At 36.8% G+C, this 23449-nt stretch overlaps 2 protein-coding genes across 12 annotated transcripts in view; one reads left to right on the forward strand and one right to left on the reverse strand.

The window, feature by feature from the left end:
• The window catches only part of rubcn (rubicon autophagy regulator), a 118148-nt gene extending 99376 nt beyond the window's left edge, over nucleotides 1-18772 (forward strand). For 5 of the 6 annotated variants that reach the window (XM_069897171.1, XM_069897170.1, XM_069897168.1 and 2 more), the window contains 9 exons: nucleotides 3176-3236; nucleotides 4990-5122; nucleotides 5407-5552; nucleotides 5663-5727; nucleotides 6569-6807; nucleotides 7372-7433; nucleotides 13788-13941; nucleotides 15796-15889; nucleotides 17521-18772. In XM_069897171.1, coding sequence (XP_069753272.1) covers nucleotides 3176-3236; nucleotides 4990-5122; nucleotides 5407-5552; nucleotides 5663-5727; nucleotides 6569-6807; nucleotides 7372-7433; nucleotides 13788-13941; nucleotides 15796-15889; nucleotides 17521-17696 — 1130 coding nt within the window. In that variant the 3' untranslated portion in view covers nucleotides 17697-18772. Of the gene's footprint in view, nucleotides 1-3175; nucleotides 3237-4989; nucleotides 5123-5406; nucleotides 5553-5662; nucleotides 5728-6568; nucleotides 6808-7371; nucleotides 7434-13787; nucleotides 13942-15795; nucleotides 15890-17520 lie in introns of those variants that run through there. The other variant, XM_069897172.1, reaches the window with a different exon arrangement.
• A 1902-nt stretch (nucleotides 18773-20674) lies between these two features.
• cpdp (CPD photolyase) overlaps nucleotides 20675-23449 on the reverse strand; it is a 33109-nt gene continuing 30334 nt past the window's right edge. For all 6 annotated transcript variants that reach the window (XM_069897191.1, XM_069897186.1, XM_069897187.1 and 3 more), the window contains one exon: nucleotides 20675-23105. In XM_069897191.1, coding sequence (XP_069753292.1) covers nucleotides 22945-23105 — 161 coding nt within the window. In that variant the 3' untranslated portion in view covers nucleotides 20675-22944. The remainder of the gene's footprint in view (nucleotides 23106-23449) is intronic.

Below are 23449 nucleotides of genomic sequence, written 5' to 3' on the forward strand. Positions count from 1 at the left end.
GTGTAAATAAGTTTGGGGTTTTCAAAGTAATTAAATCAGATTCATTAAATGTGGAGTACTTTAAACCAAGTCAAAAAGGTTATCTTATTTGAGGTGTTCATTTTATGAATTGCTCACATTTTAAATTGCTCTCTTCCTTTGGGTGCTGTATGAGTTGACAACTCTTGTCCAAGTGTTCATTTATTACGTGATAGGTTATTAATCACTGAGATTACATCACTTCTGGAATTCCTCCAGGCATATGATAGTAGTTTTGTACTAGGCTGGAATAAAGAAGATTGGATGTGATCTGGAGATGTGAGAAAATTCTATCATAATGCTTTTAATACAAATATTTAAATAAAATGTGAAGTAGGGTATTGTTTTATAATTCCAGCTAGCTCACTAATGTCCTTCAGGCGAGCAGACATGATATTCTTAGCTTGTCTGGCCTTTATTTGATACAGACCCACCAACATGGTAAATACTTCCCTCCTGAAATGTGAGTTAAATTGGATTTGTTGGGGGCAGACAATAAAGGTAGACTTTGATAGTGATGTCCACATCCTGTAACCCACTTGGTATGAAAACCTCTGCTTAATTATTTTGCAAGTAATCTAGAACAGTTAAGCTAGTTAAGTCCCAAAATGTTGATCATTTCTACCCATGGAATACTGTCTGACCTGCTGACTTCTTCCAACCAATTCTTTGCTCAAAATTCCAGCATTTGTAGCTTTTATGTTTCTCTATTTTGCCTTTAATAATACTTGTCAAATATCACCCAAATCACTGCAACATGGGGGGATCTGAATTGAGTTTATTAATAGGTTTGTAGATTTATTGTTAAAGTCTGAAGCTCTCCCTAGAGTTCTCTGGTAATTTGTTTGGTGTCATTTCTTGTTATAGTTAGGTTCAAGAAAGGACCTTTCCTTGAGAAATACAAGGAGGGAACTTTTACCTTGGAATAGAGAAGTTAATCTTTTATATGTGCATGTTTTTGCTTTACAGCAAATAATAATTCTGACTGTTCCTTTTCATTTGTATTCAAATTCCTCCCATGAATAGTTCAAATATTAGAATACATTTCAAATAGCAGACTGGAAAATCCCCGATGGCAATAGGTCTATTGCTAAAGCAATAATGAATCCAGGAAATATATTAATTTGGACCTCCGGAGAAATGTATCTTTGAAAATAATTATGAATCGTTGCACCATCGTCAGAGCTTTAAAATGAACTGCCGGATCTCTCTCGGAACACATGCTTGTGGTTGATGTGTCAATATGAAACCCTCACATTAATATCATTTTGGAAACTTGGGCATTTTGCCAAATGCCCTGTTTGAGTAAAAGGCAGCATATGAGTTTTCTTATGATGCTCTGCAAATACAGTTAGTATGTCTGACTTATTCTCAGTATAGTACGTTTCCCCATATCTGAAAAGCTTGGTTTCGGTTAACGGAACAATGGCTTTACTCAGCCCAGTAGCATCAGCGGAATACTTGTATCAGTGGTTAAACAATAACAAAAAAAAAACAATGGCAAGCTTTTGAAGCATAAAATAATGTTTAGTATGTACCAAAAAAGACTTGATCTTTGCTTACAAAATAAGATAAATGCAGCACCAAACACCAGAAATTCTCCTTGATGGCTTTTTTCCCAAATGTTTCTTCCAGTGTCATCTACTTCATTAACAATTGTTATAAATATGGCACCAACAGAGCATCAGAGCCCCACATGAGCAAGTCGAGTGATGGATTTTAAAAAAAACTTGTGATGTCATGTTGGCACTGCAAAAAAAGTTCAGTTAATGGATTATTTTTGTTAATGGAACTTCGAATAAGAGGAAACTTAGTGTATTTGGCATTACTATTGCTGTGTCTCCTACTATCAATATCCTAGAAATCACCCTTGAGTAGCCCATATAAATATCATGGTTACAAGGTCCTACTATCAATATCCTAGAAATCACCCTTGAGTAGCCCATATAAATATCATGGTTACAAGGTCAAGTCAGAGGCTGGCTGTCCTGCAGTCAGAGGCTCCCTTCCACATCCTTAAAATGGGGAAGGAAAAAAAATCCACATGTCAAACAAACTATAGTAAATTGGGTTTACAGAAATAGCAAAAGTTGTCTTTTGTTCCACCCTAAATTGATTTTCATATTGTTCCACCTGCCCTTCTCTGTGCTGGTTTCAGATTTTTAAAAAATGTAGGCCTTATGGGTAAACTTTTAAAAATTAATCTGTTACAGTCAGACTTTTGTTGAGTTCTGAGGAATGGCCCTTTTATCAGTGTTGTTGTTTTGGTAATGTTCTCCACTGTTATGGATTTAGTCTGCAGTGTCTATTGTTAAACATAATGGAGGTTAGGTTTCTTGCTGAATGTTCATTGTTCCACTTTTTCAGTGGTTTTATTGAATGTTATTCACGTTTAGCTAAATGTCTTATACAAATTTATGATGCATTAATGTGATGCAAAAATAATTTTGCACAGAAAAATTTAGTGCTGATGGCCATAAAATCTTGAAAGTTGGAACAATGTAATACTCAGACCAAAATATTATTAAATTAACATTGTTTAGGTATGCTGTGAAGCATAACTCCTCATTTGTTTTTTTTACCATTCATTTGGAAACCTGCTAAAAAACCACATCTCCACTTAAACAGTTTTATAAAATAAAAAAAGATGCTTACAATACTGGATAACATTACATAGCTCCCTTCAATTGCAGTTTAGAATACCTGTAGTTTTATTCCCATCTCACCTGCTTCCCCTTGGCTAGAATAGTGGACTGCTATATATAAAGCGAGGTATTGGTCGAAGCCATTTTTAAGTGTCACCTGGGTTTCCCTCCTTCCTCCTCCAGTGTGCATTGAAATTTTTTAGAAACTGGCTTGAGCAACTGTTATAATTTTTTTAATGATTTTTGAACTTTTTTAGATCTCTGTGTGAATTGTGTTGCACAGATTTGGAAAATCTTGCTATTTTGTGGTTTTACTGGGTTTGTATTTGTGAAGTACAACTTAAAATCTGAAAAATTAAAATCTCTACTGACAATATCATTCTACTGACAAAGTCATTATTCAAACTGCTAAAGTATAATAATGGTATTGGACTATCACTTGAGTTATTGGCCTGCTTCAGGTTTACTTTTTTTCCAGTTACAATTATAATTGCTGTTTTTTTGTTTTCCAGATGCAGATATTAGGAGGAGTTTGGCTTCAAGCACCAAGGCAGTAATGAACTCAGAGTCCATGTAAGACTAAGTAAAGTGTGGAGTGGAGAAAGTGTGAAATGTCGGAGCATGGGCATTTGTTGGACAATAATTTTTACCTTCACTTCCTAACCAATTATACTACAATTGTATATTCTATCTGAAATCTTCTCCTTTTTCAAGCAATAAAGCTTCCCCTTTACAGTGGTTAATAGAGTGATCTCCCGCATTTCCTCTAAATCTAGGAGTTCTATTATTTTGATAGTATTATACAATGTAATATTCAAAACCCTAATCATTGCATACTAATTACAAATGAAAACAGTTAACCAAAAGGAGACTTCTATTAAAGTGAATTTTATAAAAAATTGGCACTATAATTTATATTCTATATTGAGGGCATTAATATATTTGAAAGTCAAAGACAAGTCCATGTGTTGAAATTCTGAAATAGAAACAGAAAATGCCAAAAAAAAACTCAGCTGATTTGGCAGCTTCTGGGAAGAGAAAAATGGTTAAAATTATGGGTTGATGACCCTTTATCAGAACTGAGGAAGAGACAAATTAGATATGTAACAGAAAATGAGGAGATTCAACAAAGGTACCTGGTATTTGACATATCTGTATTCCCCCCCCCCCTCCCATTCTCAAGCAGGAAATATTAAGAATTTTTAAAAAATGTATTTACAGGTAAGTTGGAGAATGGGTTCCTCCTGCACCTCTTGCGCTGCTGGCAGGAGCCACTGTGGTTGGTCTCTCTGGGGGAAGTGAGTGGCGGTGGCTCTGGAAAGCACAGGCCACCTGAGGGAAAGTGGCCCATGAAGCTGTAGGCTTGCTTCCTGGACAGCCGCAGCACCTCTATGGGCTTCTTGAAGCTGGGCGAGTAGCTGGCGACCTGCTCAATTTCAACTTCGCATTCAAGACCCCCGGGAGTATTTTTGAGCCAGTGTTTGGGGGGGGGGAGTGGGTCTTGTATGCTGTCAAATACGGTAGTTTCTATGATTCGGTAATTTAACAAAGCCATTTAGTGAAGTCTTAGTAATGTTTCATAGTGTGGGCTACTGACTAGAATATTAAAAAAAAAGAAGGAAGTGGAATAGCAAGGAAAAAATAGCTCTCTTGATGCGAACAAAAAGAGCAAATTGTCTAAAGTTGGAGAATTTAATGTTTTAGTTCTGTCTGCAACCTGAAATGTTAAGTTTCTCTTTCTTACATTCTGGTCTTAACATAAATTTTGATGTCTGGAAATAAACCTGAAAAACTGGATATTCAATCCCTAAACCTGTAGAAAATAGTTAAAGAGATCATTCTGTGATAGAAAATACTGAAAGTGTGAAATACTGCACTTTCTGGCAATTGCCAAAGCTATATAGAACTGGGTAAGTTGTCATGTATTCAAAATGAAATAATCAGAAATATTACATGTTGAAGTTTAAGTGGTTGTGTGATCTATTCATTCTTTAATAGAGTAGTCTGAGCTTCAGATTCTCCCAATGATCTTTGTTTATATTCAACAGAGCTTTGTTCTTTCTGAGCCTTTTTTTGGGTGTGGGACATCAGTTACAATTATTACAGCACCAGCTACATAGGTTTGAATCTATTCCCGTTTGTATGTTCTCCCTTTGTCTTTGTGAGTTTCCACTGGGTCCTCTGATTTCTTCCCACATTCCAAAGACGTACCGGGTTGGTAGGTATTTGGGCCGGGAGAGCATGTTATCATGCTGTATCTCTAAATTAAATTAAAATTGTGATTTCAAATGAAAAGACATAACACAGGTATTTATTTTTGTTGCAGTTCATTTTCATTCCTTCATTCCAATTCAGCTGAAGCAGTTGCTATGGGTCTCCTGAAACAATTTGAAGGGATGCAACTGCCTGCTGCATCTGAACTGGACTGGTTGGTTCCAGAGCATGACGCTCCTCAGAAGGTGAGAAATTTAATTTGCCCTCTTGATAATTACTACTGAATGAAATCTGTTGCTGAGGATCACAAGGTGATATTAAATTTAATAGTCTTTAAGTAAAATGTACAGATGTAGCGACCCACTTGATCACTTTTGTAGAAACATCTGCTGTTAGTTAATAGAAATGTAGATCTACAAATAAGCAAAAATTGATGCTTAGAAGTTCAAATGTTTCTTAACCCACCAAGCACACCCCTTACCTTGTCCTTTTGAGCAGAGAATTATTCTAATTCCATGTCTTCTTGTAGCTTTTACCAATTCCAGACTCCTTTCCAATATCTCCTGATGATGGGGAGCATGCTGACATTTACCAGTTACGAATCAGAGTGCGTGGAAATTTGGAATGGGCGCCACCTCGGCCGCAAATAATCTTCAACATTCACCCGTCCCCCAAGTAAGAATTTGCAATGCAAATCAAGCTGATAATTATTTTCTACATAATGCAGTTTTTCTTTTTCAATCTGAACATGATATCTTACCATTTTCATTGATGGTTTATTAAAGGAGAAAGGTAATTGTCACCAAACAAAATTACCGTTGTGCGGGATGTGGTATCCGAGTGGACCCAGGTGAGTAATATTCAGCAATGTAACAGTGTGATTAAAGTTCTGTTAGTACTTTTTAAAAAAAAAACAATAATTTTGAAAGTATTATACAAGGTAATGAATTTCATATTTATTCAGATTTCGGATATATTGTCAGAGTACATACATGACACCAATACTGTCTCATCTGCAGGAAAATGAAGCTCAGAGTTCTATGTGATGTCATGAATGCACTCTGAAATTTAATTCCTTGTATAATACTTTCAAAAGTGTTGTCCTTTACTTAATAAACCTATCTTGATATAAAATGGTTAATTTCTGCAAGCAATACTGCAGTTCTTTTTCATGCCTTTCCTTCCCCCATCTACCCCTGCACTCCCATTGTCTCCAGTGAGGAAAGTGCTGGGTTAGAGGGCACAATGCTTTACAGTATCTGCACATCTGGCAAGCTCAGATGTGGCAGAATGGGGCATAAATTTGTCATGTTACTGTCTTCTAGCATGTGATTCAAAATAATACTGTTTAAGGATGAGAAATATTTTCCGAGGGTAGTTAATCAAACAATATCTGGAGAATATCTGGAGCCCACCTCACTGACAAAAGGCAAAGGAGGAAAAACCCAACACCCAACCCCAACCCACCAATTTTCCCCTGCAACCGCTGCAACCGTGTCTGCCTGTCCCGCATCGGACTTGTCAGCCACAAACGAGCCTGCAGCTGACGTGGACTTTTTACCCCCTCCATAAATCTTCGTCCGCGAAGCCAAGCCAAAGAAAGATCTGGAGAAAGAAATGAGCTGAGTCCAAATTTCTGTTTATGTAAATTTTCTTTTTTTCTGAAACTCCTACTTCTTTTTAAATTACAGAATATATAAAGAGACTACGTTATTGTGGATATCTTGGAAAGTATTTCTGTCAATGCTGTCACGAGAATGTGCAGTCGGTCATTCCAAGCCGAATATTGTGGAAATGGGACTTTAGCAAATATTATGTCAGTAACTTTTCTAAGGATTTGTTGAATAAAATTTGGAATGATCCACTTTTCAACGTTCAGGACATTAACAGTGCCTTACATCGTAAGGTGAAGGCCCTTGATCAAGTTCATGTAAGCAATCTTGAAAATTTTTCACAATTAGCACTTAATTAGAACAATTAATTGATAGATGCTTCTTTGAGACTTGTGAAAGAAGCACAATTGAAGTGACTGTGGATTGAATGGACTCTTGCTATGTTGATGCCAACAGTAGTGTTTATAATGTAAAGGTATTCCAGTTTAAGTCTAAAGAGATCCAAGAACAATGCAATTTCCAAATTATTGATTTGTTTTAATTTTCTGTCAAATTTGTTTTAATCAAAAATATTGCAAGATTTTGTTCATTTTTTTTCAGGAATCAAGGGATTGCAATGTTTTGTAACTGATCTTTAACATCGATACAATTACCTGTATAACTAATTAGATTTTGAGCATTATTGAGAAATTTTCAGTCACAGGAAACCTGGTGTGAAAGTATTGATTTTCTGTGACATTTCTCTTGCCTGCCTGAAAACTAGCTTTATATTTATTTAGATGGGGCAGTAAAATAAGTTTTTCTTCCAAGTTGGGTTTTTAAATTATTCATAAAATATAATAATAGTATTTTTTATAATAATTTTTCAAACTTTTTAACAGATGCTGAGAATGCAACTAGTTCATTTGAAAAACCTATTAAAAACATGCAGGTTGGCAAAAGAGTGAGTATTTTTTTTACTATAGTCTGCAATTTCCTTTGACTTCTGTGAAGTGTAGATTGGAAAAGGTGGGAGAGTGAAAAGATTGATTGTGATACTGCTTTTGCATCTAGTCATTAAAAATGATGCTTATTGTCATACACAAGTACGCACCAAAATTCTTTCTGCAGCCAAATTGGTGCTTTTCAAAAAAAAAAATCAACCCCAGTAGTACACATTGAATTACTGTGCAGAAAGATGGTAAATATAAAATATAAGAAATATTCACAGTGACAGTAGTGTGTCACTTCAATAGTGAAGACTGGTGTTTTTGTGGCGTCTGAATAGTTTATGATTAGAGTAGCAACAAACAGAGGTTGTGACTAGGGTGACAGGGCCTTTTTTATGATGTTGGTTGCCTTCCTGTGGCAGCACTTCACATAGAGGTCTTCAATGGACGGGAAGTCAGAGCATGTGTTACCTTCTGCAGCCGTCTGTATTCTTAGGCACTCTAATTACCAAACCAGTACATTGTTAAATTACGCCTGGCTGTACATCTAAATTTAATTAAATTTACTAAATGTTATAAGTAATGAGTTTACCAGGTCCCCTCAGTGGAACTCATTTCTATTATTGAAAACTTCCTGTCATGTGGGGCTTTATTTACTGTGAGGATGAATTTACATCATCTGAGAAATTGTGCAAAAGGTATTTTTTGGGTTATCTACCTGGGAGAATGGGCAAAACATATTGAATACAGTGTCGGGAGGTATATAGTCATGCACTTTGGTAGAAGGACAAAGAAGTAGACTGTTTTCTAATTCGGAAGAGAATTTAGAAAGTGGAGATTCAAGGGGACTTTAGAGTCCTAGTTCAGGATTCCCTAAAGGTTAACTTGAAAGTTGCATCAATAGTAAGGAAGCAAATGCAATGTTATCATTCATTTTGAGAGAACTAGAATATAAAGGGAAAGATTTAATCTGAGTCTTTACAAGGTGTTAATGAGATACCATTTGGAGTATTGTGAGCAGTTTGTGGGCCTTCCATCTGTGCTGTTGCTGGAGTGAGTCCAGGGGAAGTTTACTAACATACGAGGAACATTTGATAGCTAGAACCTGTGCTCACTGGAGTTTAGAATGATGAGAATGAATCTCATCGAAACGTGCTAAATATTGATGGGACGTGGAGAAGATGTCCCGTAACAGTGTAAAGACATCATGTTGTTGAACTTATGCATCCTCTCTCCTGGGGAACAAGCTCGCAGTTAACATGTACTGGAAAGCTCAAAGCCTCTTGGCCACAATTTTCTGGTTTTGTGTTTGAAATTGAAAGGATACTTATTGATACTGCCACGGGGAGAATGTATGACTCCTTTCAGACAGTGTGGGATTTGAACCCTGGTCCCGATCACTGGCGCTGTAAAGGCGTTGAGCTAACCTCTATGTAAACCATGCCGCCCCTTGTCGATCTTCCAATGCAATATGGAACAGTTATAATTTTTAATCTGATGTTGGAATTGCATGAGTTTTAAAAATTTCAAATGTGAGTATTTTGCAATCTACTTCCCCCAAATATTTGAATGAATATCATGTGTTCTTTGAGTTTGTAACTTGGCTATAGAACAGCGTATAAAACCACAACCAACGTTGGTTGTGGTGGTTGAAAATTAAAAAGCTGCCAGGTAATGAAGAGACTTGTACAATTAGAACAAATAGGGTTAAAAAAAAAATCAGTACGAAATGCATAAACATGGTTTAAATACAGTGCCCTCCATAATGTTTCAAAGACACATTTTTTCCTTTATTTGCCCTGTGCTCCACAGTTTTAAATTTGTAATCAAATAATTCACATGTAATTAAAGTGCACATTCCAGATTTTATTAAAGAGTATTAGTATACATTTTGGTGTGACCATGCAGAAATTGCAGCACTTTTTCGACATAGTTCCCCCATTTCACCATAATGTTTGGGACATTTGGCTTCACAGATGTTTGTGAGTCCTCGGGTATGTTTAATTGGTTTAATTGGTGCCGGTGAAGGAGAGCTAGGTTTGCTTCTAAGCTTTTTTATCACCTTTGGAGTCTGCAGTTGCCAATTCTGAGGTGTATAGAAACATCTGATCAAGTTTGAGCAAATGCCTTCAAACTCCTTGGATGGTGCTTCATCCTACAGCAAGATAATGATCCCAACCATATTGTGAAAGCAACAAAAGAGATTTTTCAAAATTAAAAATTGAAAAATTCTTTGTTTTAAATTTTTAAAAATTTTTACTATGAACCGTATTAACCAAAATGCACACAAACATTTCCCTTTTGAATATACACAGTGTCATTTTCTCCCCTTTTCCCCCCTCCCTTCCCTCCCTCCTTCCCATCCCCTCCCAACCCATTAAGTGTTCAACATGTACAATACAATAAACCCATTAAACATTGTCATCATACAATGAAAATAAACAAGAAAATTGTGTCATCTACTTTTACACACTGGGTCAGTTCTTTTAGTCTTCTTCTCATTCTATCATTTTAGGAGGTGGAGGTCCGCGGCAGGCCCTCTCTTTTGTGTTCCATGTACGGTTCCCATATTTGTTCGAATAATGTGACTTTATTTTTTAAATTGTATGTTATGTTTTCCAATGGAATACATTTATTCATTTCTATGTACCATTGCTGTGCTCTCAGGCTCTCTTCTCTTTTAAAAATTGAAAAATTCTTGAATAGCCAATTCAGTCACCCAATCTAAATCCAAATGAGCAAGTAGTCCATGTGCTGAAGAGAAAGCAAGGGGACCAGTCCCCAAAACGAGCAGGAGCTGAAGATGACTGCTGTAAAGGCCTGGCAGAGTATTACCAGAGAAGGTACTCAGCACCTGTTTGAAGTCTATAAATCATAGATTTCAAACTCATACATGCAAGGGATATGCAACAAGTAGTAAATATGACTACTTTAATATACCATTGCTATGTCCCAAATATTATTTTGCCCTGAAATGAGGGCAAATGTATAAAAAGTGTGGTAATTTCTTCATGGTCAAACCAAAATGTACATAAATACCCTTTTTTTAAAAAAAAAATTAAAAAATCTGGAATGTGCACTTTAACCACATGTGATTTGTTTAATTAAAACTGAAGGATAGGCAAATAAAGTAAAAATGTGTCTTTGTCCTATACATTGTGGAGGGCACTGTAGTATGTGTTGTTTGATGACCATGATTCTGTATGGTGATTGTGCCAGTAATGCAAATTTACCAACATGGGTGGAAATCGTGTCCCAGTTTGTAGGTGTCAAGTGGTTTAGCAAGCTCGACGTGCCATCGGGGTTTTGGCAGATGAGGCAAATTTGAGACTATCCACTTTCAATACTCCACAAGGAAGATACCACTTTCTGTGGCTACTATATGGGATCTTGTCCGCACCAGAAGTCTACCATAAAACCATCCACTTGATCTTTGAAAGTATAACTGGAGTTGAGACCATGGATGATGTCATTGTATGGGGTCCACCAAGGGCGAATGTGATGTGCGACTAAGGCAAGTGCTTGACATGACACGGAACGCCAATTTGAAATTAAGTAAAGAGAATTGTAAGTTTGGCATAAAGACACTGATCTTCATAGAGGATGTCATATCTGAACAGGAAGGAAAGCCTGATCCAAGAAATACATCAGCAATTGAGAATTTTGCAAGGCTTCAAAACAAAGAGGATGTGAGATGTTTCTTGGAGATCATGACAGGCTAAGTTCATCCCTCATCTGTCAGCACCACTTAGGAGATCACTCCTTGAGCAGAAAAATGAATGAATATGGTCGCATGAGCAAGAAGAGGGCTTCCAGACACTCAAAAAAAAGTCCTAACAGAAGAGCCTATACTAAAATTTTATGATCCGATTGATGTACCAGGATCTTGGCTGCTGTATTCTGACAAGGCCTTCGAGCAGTACTACTACTACAACAACATGAGGACATATGCAATCTGTGGCCTATGCATCAAGAGCTTTATCAAGGGCAGAGCCAACTATGCACAGATAAAGAGCTTCTTGCCAGCACTTATGCATGTGAAAGATTCCATCAATATATTTTTTGGACAAGCTTTTGAAGTAGAGACAGACCATAAACCATTGGTCTCAATTATGTCCAAACCACTGAATGACTGTCCCATGAGAATACAGCACATGTTAATAAACTGCAGAAATACGATGTGAAAATTATCTATGTGTCAGGAAAATAAATGTTTGCAGCTGATGCACTGTCTTGAGCAGTTGACAAGAAAGAAAAGAGCAACCAAGAGGTTAATGCAGAGAAAAAGGTCTATGTTGACATGTTTATCACCTCACTTATCCTGGGATAGAACAGCAGATCATGAAAGCAACAGAGACAGATGAAACAATGAAATAGTTCAAAGATACAGTATAGAAAGGATGGCCGGCAGCTAAAAATTATTATCCAATGGGTAATCTGGATTACTGGGCATGCAGAGATAAACAGTCATTTGTGAAAGATACAGTCTTCAAAGGGAACACGTTTGTGATTCCAGTGTTGCTATGCAAGGAAATACTCCAGAAGATAAATGAAAGGCATCTTGGTGAGGGAAAATGCAAATGTAGACCTCGAGACGTGATGTACTGGCCAAAAATGAATCAAGACATAAACCAGATCACTGTTTCATGCAAAATATGCTTTTCCTATAGACCAAAGCAGTAATCAGAACACCTTACACCACACCCTGTACCAGACAGGATGAACTTCAAAGTTGGAGTAAATTTGTTTGACTGTAATGGTAAGAGTCATATAGTAGTAACAGATTATTTTTCCAAATACCCAGAGGCAACAAGATTTCAGTCAACATCTAGCAAAGCAGTTATTGTTTTTATGAAAAGTGTTGTTGTGAGGCATGGAGTTCCTTGTGAAGTAGTATCAGACAATGGTCAACAGTTTTTGAGCAGCAAATTTGAATCCTTTGGTAACACTTTCAGCTTATAACTTCCAAGCCCACATCACCAAAGGTTAATGGCCTAACAGAGTTCTGTAAAGGTGATAAAGAGCCTCATGAAGATTTCCACAGAAGTCTAATGATTTATAGAAGTGCGCCACTACCGAATGGTCTTTCTCCAGCTCAAATGCTGATGGGTTGATGTATATGGACCAACCTCCCAATGTATGAAAATCTGTTGATGCCCAAAGGAGCACAAAAGATTAAACAGGCTAAAATGGAAGAGAAAATAAAACAGAAACAATATCATGACAAGACTGCAAAAAGCCTGCCAGTGCTGAAGCCCGGAGTTCCAGTGCAAATCTGAGATCACAATTCTGGTACGTGGGCCTTGCCAGGGTATGTATAAGAGGAAATAGATCCACATTCCTACCAGATCCAGACAGAAGGAGGGACACTTTTGAGAAGGAACCACGTGGATCTACGACCACAAGCTCCAACCCATAGTTGTGACCCATCACCTGTCAGTACACAAATGAGGCCAGTACATTAGAAAAGGAACATGTTATTCAGAGTCCACAGAAAGACACAAATAATAACGCAGCATAATTGCAAGCGGTACTCCGGTGAAAACACATGGTAGACCAAAAAGGACTGTTAAACCACCTCAGAGACTGATTGAAAGCTGCTAAGTGGAAAGACACTGGCCATGGAATGTAGATACTTTTGTTATGTAGGCATAGTATTGTGTTTGTGTTTTTTTTAAAAGGGGAAAGATGTGTAAGTAAGAACTACATTTCCCAGCATGGAAACCAGAAATGGTATATGACGAGAGTTGCGGGCGTCGTCGCTGGAAGCCGGTTGAAGCAGCTTAAGGAAAATAAAGATGGTTAAGCGGTAACCCATGTAAAGTTGTTCTTCTTGAGTGTATAATTCACCACATTCCTTGGAGCTGCTTGGAATTAGTGAAATTAAACTAAAAGTTGTGAGGGAGTTCATAATATATTTGGAAAACAACTGTACAGCTCAGACTTGGTTGATTTTTTTTTCCTTTGTAAATTCCCAAAGGAATGCATTAGTTCCACTCACTTTTGTCACACATAGTTTAACTTCTCTCCCAGTATTAGTTCAAATACTTGTGTGAGAATTGTATACAGTAGATTCTCAAACAATTTCATTAGTTTTGCTAAAATTAGTATGTAGATCAATGTCATAACATTTTATATTTAAATTGAGACTAACCTTTAAAGCTGTTATAATATCACCCCATAAACTGTGCATACTTTAAACAATGAATAGTGTGGTACTTTTACAGACTAGTCTAAAATGCTGACCATGGTGCTTGAACTAATCTGTAAGATGCAACATGTAGCTTTGCCAAAATAGTGTATTCATTTTGGTACCACAGAAAGATCCCAAATCACCTGTACAGTGATAAAATGGTTTTTTTTTGTAGTATTCTGGATAACCTTGACAGGGAACCTGGTCATCTCACTGAAGATCTTCATCTGTATTCACTAAATGATCTCACAGCAATAAAGAAAGGGGAATTGGCTGGAAGGCTGAAGGACCTTGTGAAGATAGGATCAGCACATGTGGCACAATGTATGGTATGCGTCATAGAAGCTTGTATTACAAAAATGAATGAAATGCGACATGTATAAACGTATAAATAAGCATAGATGTATTTAAATATTTAATGCAGAATGCTTGCAGCTATTATAAACATTCTTTTAATGATTTTATAGAACAGAAACATCCTATTGGTAGATTGAGTAATGTTCCATTTTAATTCTAACTGCTTTAAAATATAACATTTATGATGTGATATCAATTTGGAAGTTGGCTCCTAAAGTGACTTGTATTTGTTTCCTTAATGGAGACTCACATTCATTTTGAATGGCTTCAAACCTTTCTATAATGCAAACTGAAGAGTGGCAAAGTACATGGCTACAGACTAAAATTTTAACCCCAATTAGTTGTTATGTAACTGAATTCAGAGTTTTATTTTAATAAGGAATTTGCACAAGACGAAGTCAGAGAATTGTTCATTGGTAAGATTCCTCTTATTAGCCACCTTGTCATTACCTACTTCTTCGATCTGCCAGTTTTCACAATCAAGAATCAACATAAACCAATATTTAAATATAGCAGATTATTAGTTTGCTTGTGTTGTTTTTGTTAAATCCCTAAGTAGATTTGAAGAACTATGTTTAAAATGGAGATCCTGAAGAGTGGATTACCTATCTAAAAGTGGCACATACTTTGAAAATTAATATTTTGCTTAGAATTTCTGTATTTATTAATTCAATATTTTTATTCTTTTTGTGGGATTGCATGAGACAGTCACATTAAGGTTGTTGATTGATTCAGAGTTGTTGTTGATTCAGAGTTCCAGGACTTGCACCTCAAAATAAATTTTCAAGATAGAACAGATTAGTGACTATTAATGTCTTTGGTTTCATTATCTTTATACAGGTACACTATCCTTTATCTGGACATCTAAAATCCGTAAAGCTCCTAAATCCAGCAACTGGGGAGAGAGACGACAGCGCGAGTCGGACGGTTGATGGGGGGAGACCGGCAGCGCGAATTGGGCGGTTGATGGGGGGAGACCGGCAGTGCGAATCGGGCGGTCAATGGGGGGGAGACCGGAAGCGTGAGTCGGGCGGTCGATGGGGGGGGAGACCGGCAGCGCGAATTGGGCGGTCGATGGGGGGAGACCGGAAGCACGAGTCGGGCGGTCGATGGGGGGAGGGAGACCGGAAGTGCGAGTCGAGCGGTCGATGGGGGGAGAGAGACTGGCAGCACGAGTTGGGCGGGCGAGGAGAGGGGAGAGACCGGCAACGTGAGTCGGGCGGGCAAGGTGGGGAGGAGAGACCGGCAGCCCGAGTCGGGGATGGGGGGGGAGACAGCAATGCGATTGGAAGGAGGTGGGGGTGGATACGGCAGCACAATTCGGGTGGGTTTAAATCTGGCTTTCCGAAATCCAGAAAAATCTGATATTCGAAACATACTGTCCCCCAAGGGTTCCGGATAAAGAATCATGTACCTGTAATAGTAAAGAGTAGAATTTTTTTTCATGAACTGGTTACAGATGTATTGATGGCACAAGGGTAATTTCTAACCTTTTTCCTTTTATTTTTCCATCTAACTGGTAGTAAAATCTGAAATTGAACTATAGTAAATCCATTGCTGAATATTATTTTTGATGATTTGCTTTTCATGAATACTGTTCAAAGCTACACATGGTCTGTGTTTTGTTGCCTGTTTAGTGCAAACGAGATACTGTAAAATGTCATGTCAGCAAGTTGAAAATTCTATTTGTGTTAACATTTCTTGTGATTACTTAGAAATGTGTTACTAATTTTCCCGGGCTGATTTAAATTAACTAGTGCTCTTTACAGTCAATTCTTATTGCAATTGGAGAATGAAAAAGAAGTAACTGGCTTGTTTTTGCTTAGCTTTGTCAGGCTAAAGGCTTCATCTGTGAATTCTGTGGTAATGATGCTGATATCATCTTCCCTTTTGAGCTCCACAAATGTAAGAGATGTGAAGGTTAGTATTTTGAGGTTTAACTCTTTTTTGTGTGTGCCCTGTTGTGAGCCTTCTGTTAAACTTGAACCAATAGTCTCAAGCATATGTTTACCTTATTTGTACTCTTGCTACACAGTCACCCGACATAGTTGTAAAAAGATGCACTATGAAAACAGGCCCTTTAGTCCACTGAGTCTGCACCAACTACTGCCAATAATCCTAAATTTATCCCTTTTTATTCTGCCTACATTCTTATCAAATCTCTCCACATTCCATCATTCACGTGCATAAGGGAAAACTTACTGTAGACAATTAACAAAAAAAGTTAACTCATCATAATATCAAAATGTTTGGTTATTTTTGAAGAGACAAAGTTTATTTACTTTTTTTTCCTGTTGAGGCCTGATTCTACTATATTTTTCCTCAACTTTCATGGTGCCTCTAGACTCCATTGTGTTGGCAGACTATCCAACATTTGCTCTAGGATCAAGCACAGTTTCTTCCAGAAACCAAGTAAAAACACAATGCTGGAGAAACTCAGCAGGTCAAACAGTGTATTTTATGTAGCAAAGATAAAGATACATAACCAACATCTTTGTACTATAAATGTTGGAGCAATTGACCCACTGCTCGAAGAGTTCTGATGCACCCGGGACTTGGGGATCCACCTCTAGCCGATTGGGGCGCAGCAACTTGCTGGCCCGGATCCTTGCTAGGGAAGTGCAGGGAAGGGAGAGGTGGCCCAACCTTTATGGCCTGGGTCCCAGGGGAGGAGTCCAGGTGAGAGTATCATCAGGGGATGGGCCAGCCCGAGCCTTTACCGGCCAATTAGTACACACAATCCATACCATTACAATAAAGTAATGACTAGCTGAGTTTCTCTAGCATTCTCTAGACTTTCACGTTCCAGAAACCATTGGATAAATCTGGAGGAATAATTGTTTTTGGTCCTTATCAAAGATTTTTAATGCATGCTGCTGATTCTATTTTGTGCTCCAACCATTTATTTAAATCAAAATAGTTTTTATTGTTGGTTTTCTATTGAACCCTATTATCCATTCAAGCAAACATGGTCACTTCATATTGTCTGTCTTTTCTCTGCGTTATCCATCTGTTTTGAAACTGCCTCTGCTATCCTCCATCTCACCCCTCCCCTCCAACATTGGCAGACACCTACCCTCTACAACAATGGTTTTCAAACTTTTTCTTTCCACTCACACCACCTTAAGTAATCTAGAGCACCTATGGCATTGGGATTACTTAGTGGTATGAGTGGGGGAAAAAGTGTGAAAACAATTGCTCTACAACACAAAAGCTTTCACTAGCCTCTTCTCCTTTAAGAACTTACTGAAGATGCCATCATCCAAACAGTTGGATGTTGTTCCTAACATCATCAATGCTCTTTGAGTACTTGGAGTCTTGAGGTGATTCTTAGTTTAAAGGAGACGAATTAAAGTTGAGATTCCTTGATTCATCTTATTTGGGAGAATGGGTTGACCTCTCTCTTGTGATTTGAACAGTAATGTTAATAAAGTTCAGTGTTGGATTTAGGTTTGTATTTGTGTCAACATCAAAACTCACCTTTAATTTTGCAAGAATTTCTTTCTAAAGTATGTGTTTTAGTAAAATGATTTTTTTATTTATTTCTGCAGACTGTAAAGCATGTTATCATAAATGCTGCTTTAAATCAGATTGTTGTCCTCGTTGTGACCGGTTTCAGGCACGTAAAGAAATGCTTGCTAAGCAAACTATAAAATCAGAAGTTCAAGAAGTTAATGAGAATTCAAAGAGTACAGATTGTGATGGAACAGAAGATTGTAGAGATTAAAAAAAGTACTTTGGGGTTTGCAATGAAGCAGAATTATTTAATTTTGAATCACAAATGGTTCTACACTGCATTCTGAAGATGCAACCAATTGCCTTCCAGGAACAAAGTTTAATTTGGTCATAGTCTTTGCTGGCCAATAATTTAATAATTACATCCGTCCTTGCTATCGTGACTATTTATGTTTGTTTCAATGCTTTAGGAACTCTTTTTGAACATTCAAAGGCTATTTTTTTGGTGACTACATGAATGTGGAAGGGAAGAGATTGTTGAGTCTGTATTATAATATTTTGAAGCTTCAGGTTGTATTCTGGGAGCAGACTACAGCCATGTTGGAGGAATGGTGTTTTTAGTCATTGGGCAAGGGAAAACAAAATCTGTATGTGCATTCTATTCTATTATGTGTTAACAGATAGATATCGCTGATATTTTGTGCTGAATTGAATTTATTTGCTACTTTGAGATTAGAAACTACTGGGACAGATGACAAGTCTTGTCGATACAATTGTAAAGATCTTTACTCAATCCCTGAGACTTGCTGAGAATGTAAAGACTTATTAAAATTTGAGTTGGAAAAAAATAATTCTTCAAATATGAAGTTTTATCATGAATGTAACAATTTAGCTTCTTGTCAAAATGCAACATCTGAAATGTTTAGCCAGTTTACTTGACATGATAGTAATATTTTGTTAACAGACTATTTAATTGTACTGTAAAGCAATGTAACATGGATTAAATCAATCTTCCATGAATGCAGAATGTCTTAAAACAAAAGATATTTACTTTGACAGTCCAGTGTAAAAATTGTAAAATATGTCATGATATGCAAGATCATTTGATTTTTCAACTATGTATTTTACTAATGTACAATGTTGTGTGCTTCACACCACATAATTTGGAGATTAATATTGTTAAATTATTGTTAATATTGTTAAAACTGCTGCACAAAACAGAATACTTTTGGTTTGGACAGAAAGGAAAAGAAGAAACGCAGTTGAACCTCATATTGAAGATTTGTAATTAAATAAAGCCAATTAAAGCTCTTCTACTAATGCAGAAAAGATTTGATGTTTCTTTTGGATAAAATGCCTTAACATGTTTAGATTAATTTATTGAGCCTATATCAGGCAGTCACACCGCTATAAGCAATTTAGATTATCAACAAGCTTCCACTGAGTTCAAACATGAAATGTAGAATATTTTCAACAAGACCAAATGGGGTGCTGCTGCCTGGTCAACAATAACCCAAATAAATTGTTACTTGGGAAAACCTGAATGAAATGATTGCTGAATGTATGTGTCAGGAGCATTTATAGTGCCAGTTTTCTACTAAAAACTTGAGTTTCCTGTGAATTTCTGAGTATTTTATTTCAGTTGCCATTATTAAATGTTTCACGAAACATTTTCATAGTGGTAGATATTTTGCTCTATCATACAGAAAATTGTTAAAACTCAATCATAGCAAATATTAGCTTTCAACAAGGAATCCGGCTTGCCACCTTTTTTGATAATTATAGAGAGTTTTTGGGGAAACTGGACAGATTTGTCATTGACTTTTTAAAAATTTATCTTCGAATTGCAATTTTGATTTGGAGGCTTTATTTTAATTTTGCATAGGTTAAACCTCTGGCATTTAATTGTGCTCTTTGAACATAGAATAATAGAGGCAGAAAGTTCTCTGTTTTGATTTGCCACAACCTTCAAAATCTTCTGGTGAACCAACAATTTTAACATTTCTTTGACTTTGATTCTCCAAAGCATCAATCTTTAATAAATAATTTCTCTGAATTTCCCATCCAGTAAATGAATCCTCCATCTGTCCCATCTTTTCTTTACATTGCTCTACATCATCTTGACAATCATGAAAATCCTCTTCAATCTTCTTAAATTTGTCTTGTACTTTATCCTTAACACACTTTGCCACATCAGATTTAATTGATGTCATTTCTTCTTTCATAGCAGTAAATTGTTCTTTCAAAGATGAAGGACCTTGATTCATCTGATTTGCCATAGTCTCTATTTGTTTAGATAACCATGTCAAATTGATTTGTTGAAACAGAATAATGAGGATCAGATTTAAACTTCCTTTGCACATACTTAGATAAAGGCCTACCCTTGTATATTTCTTCTTCTTCTGTGCCTGGGTAATCTTCCTCTTCCAGTCCCCCACGATGTCTCCATCTTCCTCCTCCATCAAAACTGACAGAATTTCAGCCTGCTCACGCGTCCTGGTCCCCCTTCCTGATGGTCCAGCATCACTGGGCCATGAAAGGTTGGGGTCCCCGCTACACGGGTCGAACTTATTATAGCACGCAGGAGACGTCTTGTGCATGCGCGGTTGCTCCTCATACTCGGGAGGAGGACGTCTTTGACTCCAGCACCATCTTCCCCGATGCTCCACGGTGTCGGTGCCGGAGTCAACTGAGGCTTACCCAGGGATTGCCGTTGCGGTCTCGGATGAAAAGAAATAGATTCCCCAGGTTCCATCTCGAAGGTAGGCCCAAGTTCTTCAGTACTTGAAAGTTGTTTTTTTTTTACAGTTTGTGCTTTTGTCTTCCTTATTATTGCCTTCAAAAATACATTAGCTTTATACTCAATATTTAAAAAAAAGTTTTTAATTACTTTAAAAGTCGGGTTTTTAATAGTTCTGTCAGGAGAGGTGTCTTCCCACGTCTTCCACCTACACCATCACGCCACGCCTGCAGTAGATTATTTACTTGTGCTCTGCTTTGGACCTATTCCAAGAGGGATAATTAAGCTATTTAAAATAGAACACATGATCATTAAAATGTTAGTACCTTTAATTCAGTGAAATAAAGAGCACAGAATTGAACTGTCATTTTAGAAGCTGTCATTTGAGATCAAGGAGAAATCTAAACTTGTGTAGGTAATAGATTAGTTTTTTGCCAAATATTTTCCTCTCAATGTAATTTAAGTATTTTAGGTTACTGAAGTATAATGAATCTTTTGACTCTAATCAGTTTGGATATTTAACTTTATTTAATTCAAATTACATTTTTGTATCACAAATTCAGAAGCCTGAAGAGATCCAACTTCCAGAACATAATATCTTTAAAAAAAAAAGCTCTAAATATTTTGCCAAAAATATTTAAAACACTAGGAATTGCTCAATAAGCTAAAATTACTCCATCATGAAAATCCACACCTTGTAATTGGTACACAGCAACAGTCAGAATGGGAACAGAATACCACCTGGGTGCTGTGTTAGGTCACGGTTCTGACTCACCAGCAGCAGTGGCGTAAAGTTGCATGTATTTGAAGCTCTAATTCAGTCTTCCCCACAAAAGTTGCTGATTTCTGTATTCCGACGATTATTCCATTTTACTTTGGAAATATGCATTGTTCCAGTTTATATATAACAAACTTATGAAAAGTGCATTGAGAATCAAATCAGGAGAAAGATCTCTGGATTCTTTGGTATATTGTTTTCTGTTATTTTATTTAATATCTGATTGAGGTCATCCCAAAATTTTTCTACTCTCTCACATGTCCAGATTGCATGAATTGTTGTTCCCATTTCTTTTTTACATCGAAAACATCTATCAGATACTGTTGGGTCCCATTTATTTAACTTTTGCGGTGTAATGTATAGTCTGTGTAACCAATTATATTGTATCATAGGTAGCCTCGTATTTATTGTATTTCTCATCGTTCCAGAACATAATTTTTCCCATGTTTCCTTTTTTATCTTTATATTTAAATCTTGTTCCCATTTTTGTTTAGTTTTACCATTTGTTTCCTCATTCTCCTTTTCTTGCAGTTTAATATACATATTTGTTATAAATCTTTTGATTAACATTGTATCTGTAATCACATATTCAAGGTTACTTCCCTCTGGTAAACTCAAATTGCTTCCTAATTTATCCTTCAAGTAGGATCTCAGTTGGTAATATGCCAGCGCTGTATCTCCAGTTATATTGTACTTATCTCTCATTTGTTCAAAGGATAAGAATCTACTTCCTGAAAAACAATTTTCTATTCTTTTAATCCCTTTTTTTTTCCCATTCTCTAAAGGAAAGGTTATCTATTGTAAAAGGGAGTAGCTTATTTTGCGTCAATATTAGTTTTGGTAATTGATAATTTGTTTTATTTCTTTCTACATGAATCTTCTTCCAAATATTGAGGAGATGATGTAATACTGGAGAAGTTCTATGTTGTACCAATTTTTCATCCCATTTATATAATATGTGTTCTTTGGAATTGATTTGGAGGATGCACAAAAAAGATTTGTTAAGATAGCCGTAGCAAAAAAATGTATTATGTCAACCTGGAAATTGGAAGATAATTTGAAAATACAACAATGGTATATAGAAATGAATAAATGTATTCCATTAGAAAAAATAACATATAGTTTAAGAAATAATATTGAAATATTCGAACAAATATGGGAGCCTTACATTAAATACAATAGCGAAAACCTACCGGGGACAAACGTTACCTAAGTTGATGGAAGGAGAAGGAAAGAAAAGAATGGACTCAGTAGAATTTCTGGTGTATTTTTGTTGAATGACAACATTGTCTGACTGGTTTAATGCAACCTAGATTGTATACCTAAAATGGATGAGGGGGGGGTGGGGGGGTGGCTTGGGAGGAGGGAGGGGGTGGGTGGGAGAAAAAGTCACTGTATATGTGTGAAAAAGAAAAAGTGTATATCATGGCTAATGTGATTTATGGTGTGAAAAATAAAAAATTTAAAAAAAGAGAATCAAATCAGGGAGCAGCATGTGATGGATCTCCCCATCCAGCTGTCCACATTTGAAGTTCTCATTTGGTAAAGCTCAATACATTCCTTCTTTAATTAGACAATGCATACATCACGTTTCAGTGCATTGGGGGTTGTTGTGCCTGACAAGAGGAAGACTAACTTCCCCTGACCTCCACAGGGACAAGGTAAAATTTCAGAACAACACCAGCTGTTATGATTAGTGAAAAAGGCTGTCCATGATCTACACAATTTTATCCCCCCACACAATCTTATTACATTAGTTACCTGATTTTATTTCCAGACTATTGCCTCAATTTCATTCAAGCAAAGTAAAATAGTGAAACACCCCAAGACTTGATAACAAAAGTATGACCAATGTTCAATGTTCATCAAAAACTACTATTTTAAAGGAGGAAAATTTGGTGATGTTTAGGCAAACAATTGAAGTCTGGGACCATGGCAGAGGTGGCAAATGACGCAGCACTTAAAAATTGCGGTTATACAAACATGAAATAAAATTCAGATCTACTTTGACTTTGTAAACTTCTTGTGGTTGTACTCTTGCTGAAATTGGACAACGTCAAATTTCCTCTGGCACCCTTTATAATTCATGTAGCGAATTTTGCCAAAGATTGGTCGCTCTGCCCAGGCTCGGTCATGGATTCCACAGATTGACCACATGCAGCCTGTGGGTGTAAAGAGTTGGGTACAGTATTTAGAATTATATGAAACATAGATTTATTATATCAACATTGTCCTACTGAAGGGAACAGCAGCAAAAGTCAACTTACAGCCCTTTGGATTGAGAAGTGTTATAATTTCACCTTTGAAAAGCTTGGCTTAATCACTAAAAATGTCCTTGTGTAGCGTTCGCGCTATGTGGGTGTGGAGAAGAACGGCACATACCAAAACTTTGAAGTCGAGACTGGTGTATCGCACTGGTCGTCACGTTTATATGGGCCCCAGGCACTGATGTCATGTTCCTGCATCATTGGAGTGCCAGCTAGGATTGGTCGGCATTCCCGCCACA

The sequence above is a fragment of the Narcine bancroftii genome, chromosome 9 (assembly GCF_036971445.1).
Source record: "Narcine bancroftii isolate sNarBan1 chromosome 9, sNarBan1.hap1, whole genome shotgun sequence".
NCBI lineage: Eukaryota > Metazoa > Chordata > Chondrichthyes > Torpediniformes > Narcinidae > Narcine > Narcine bancroftii.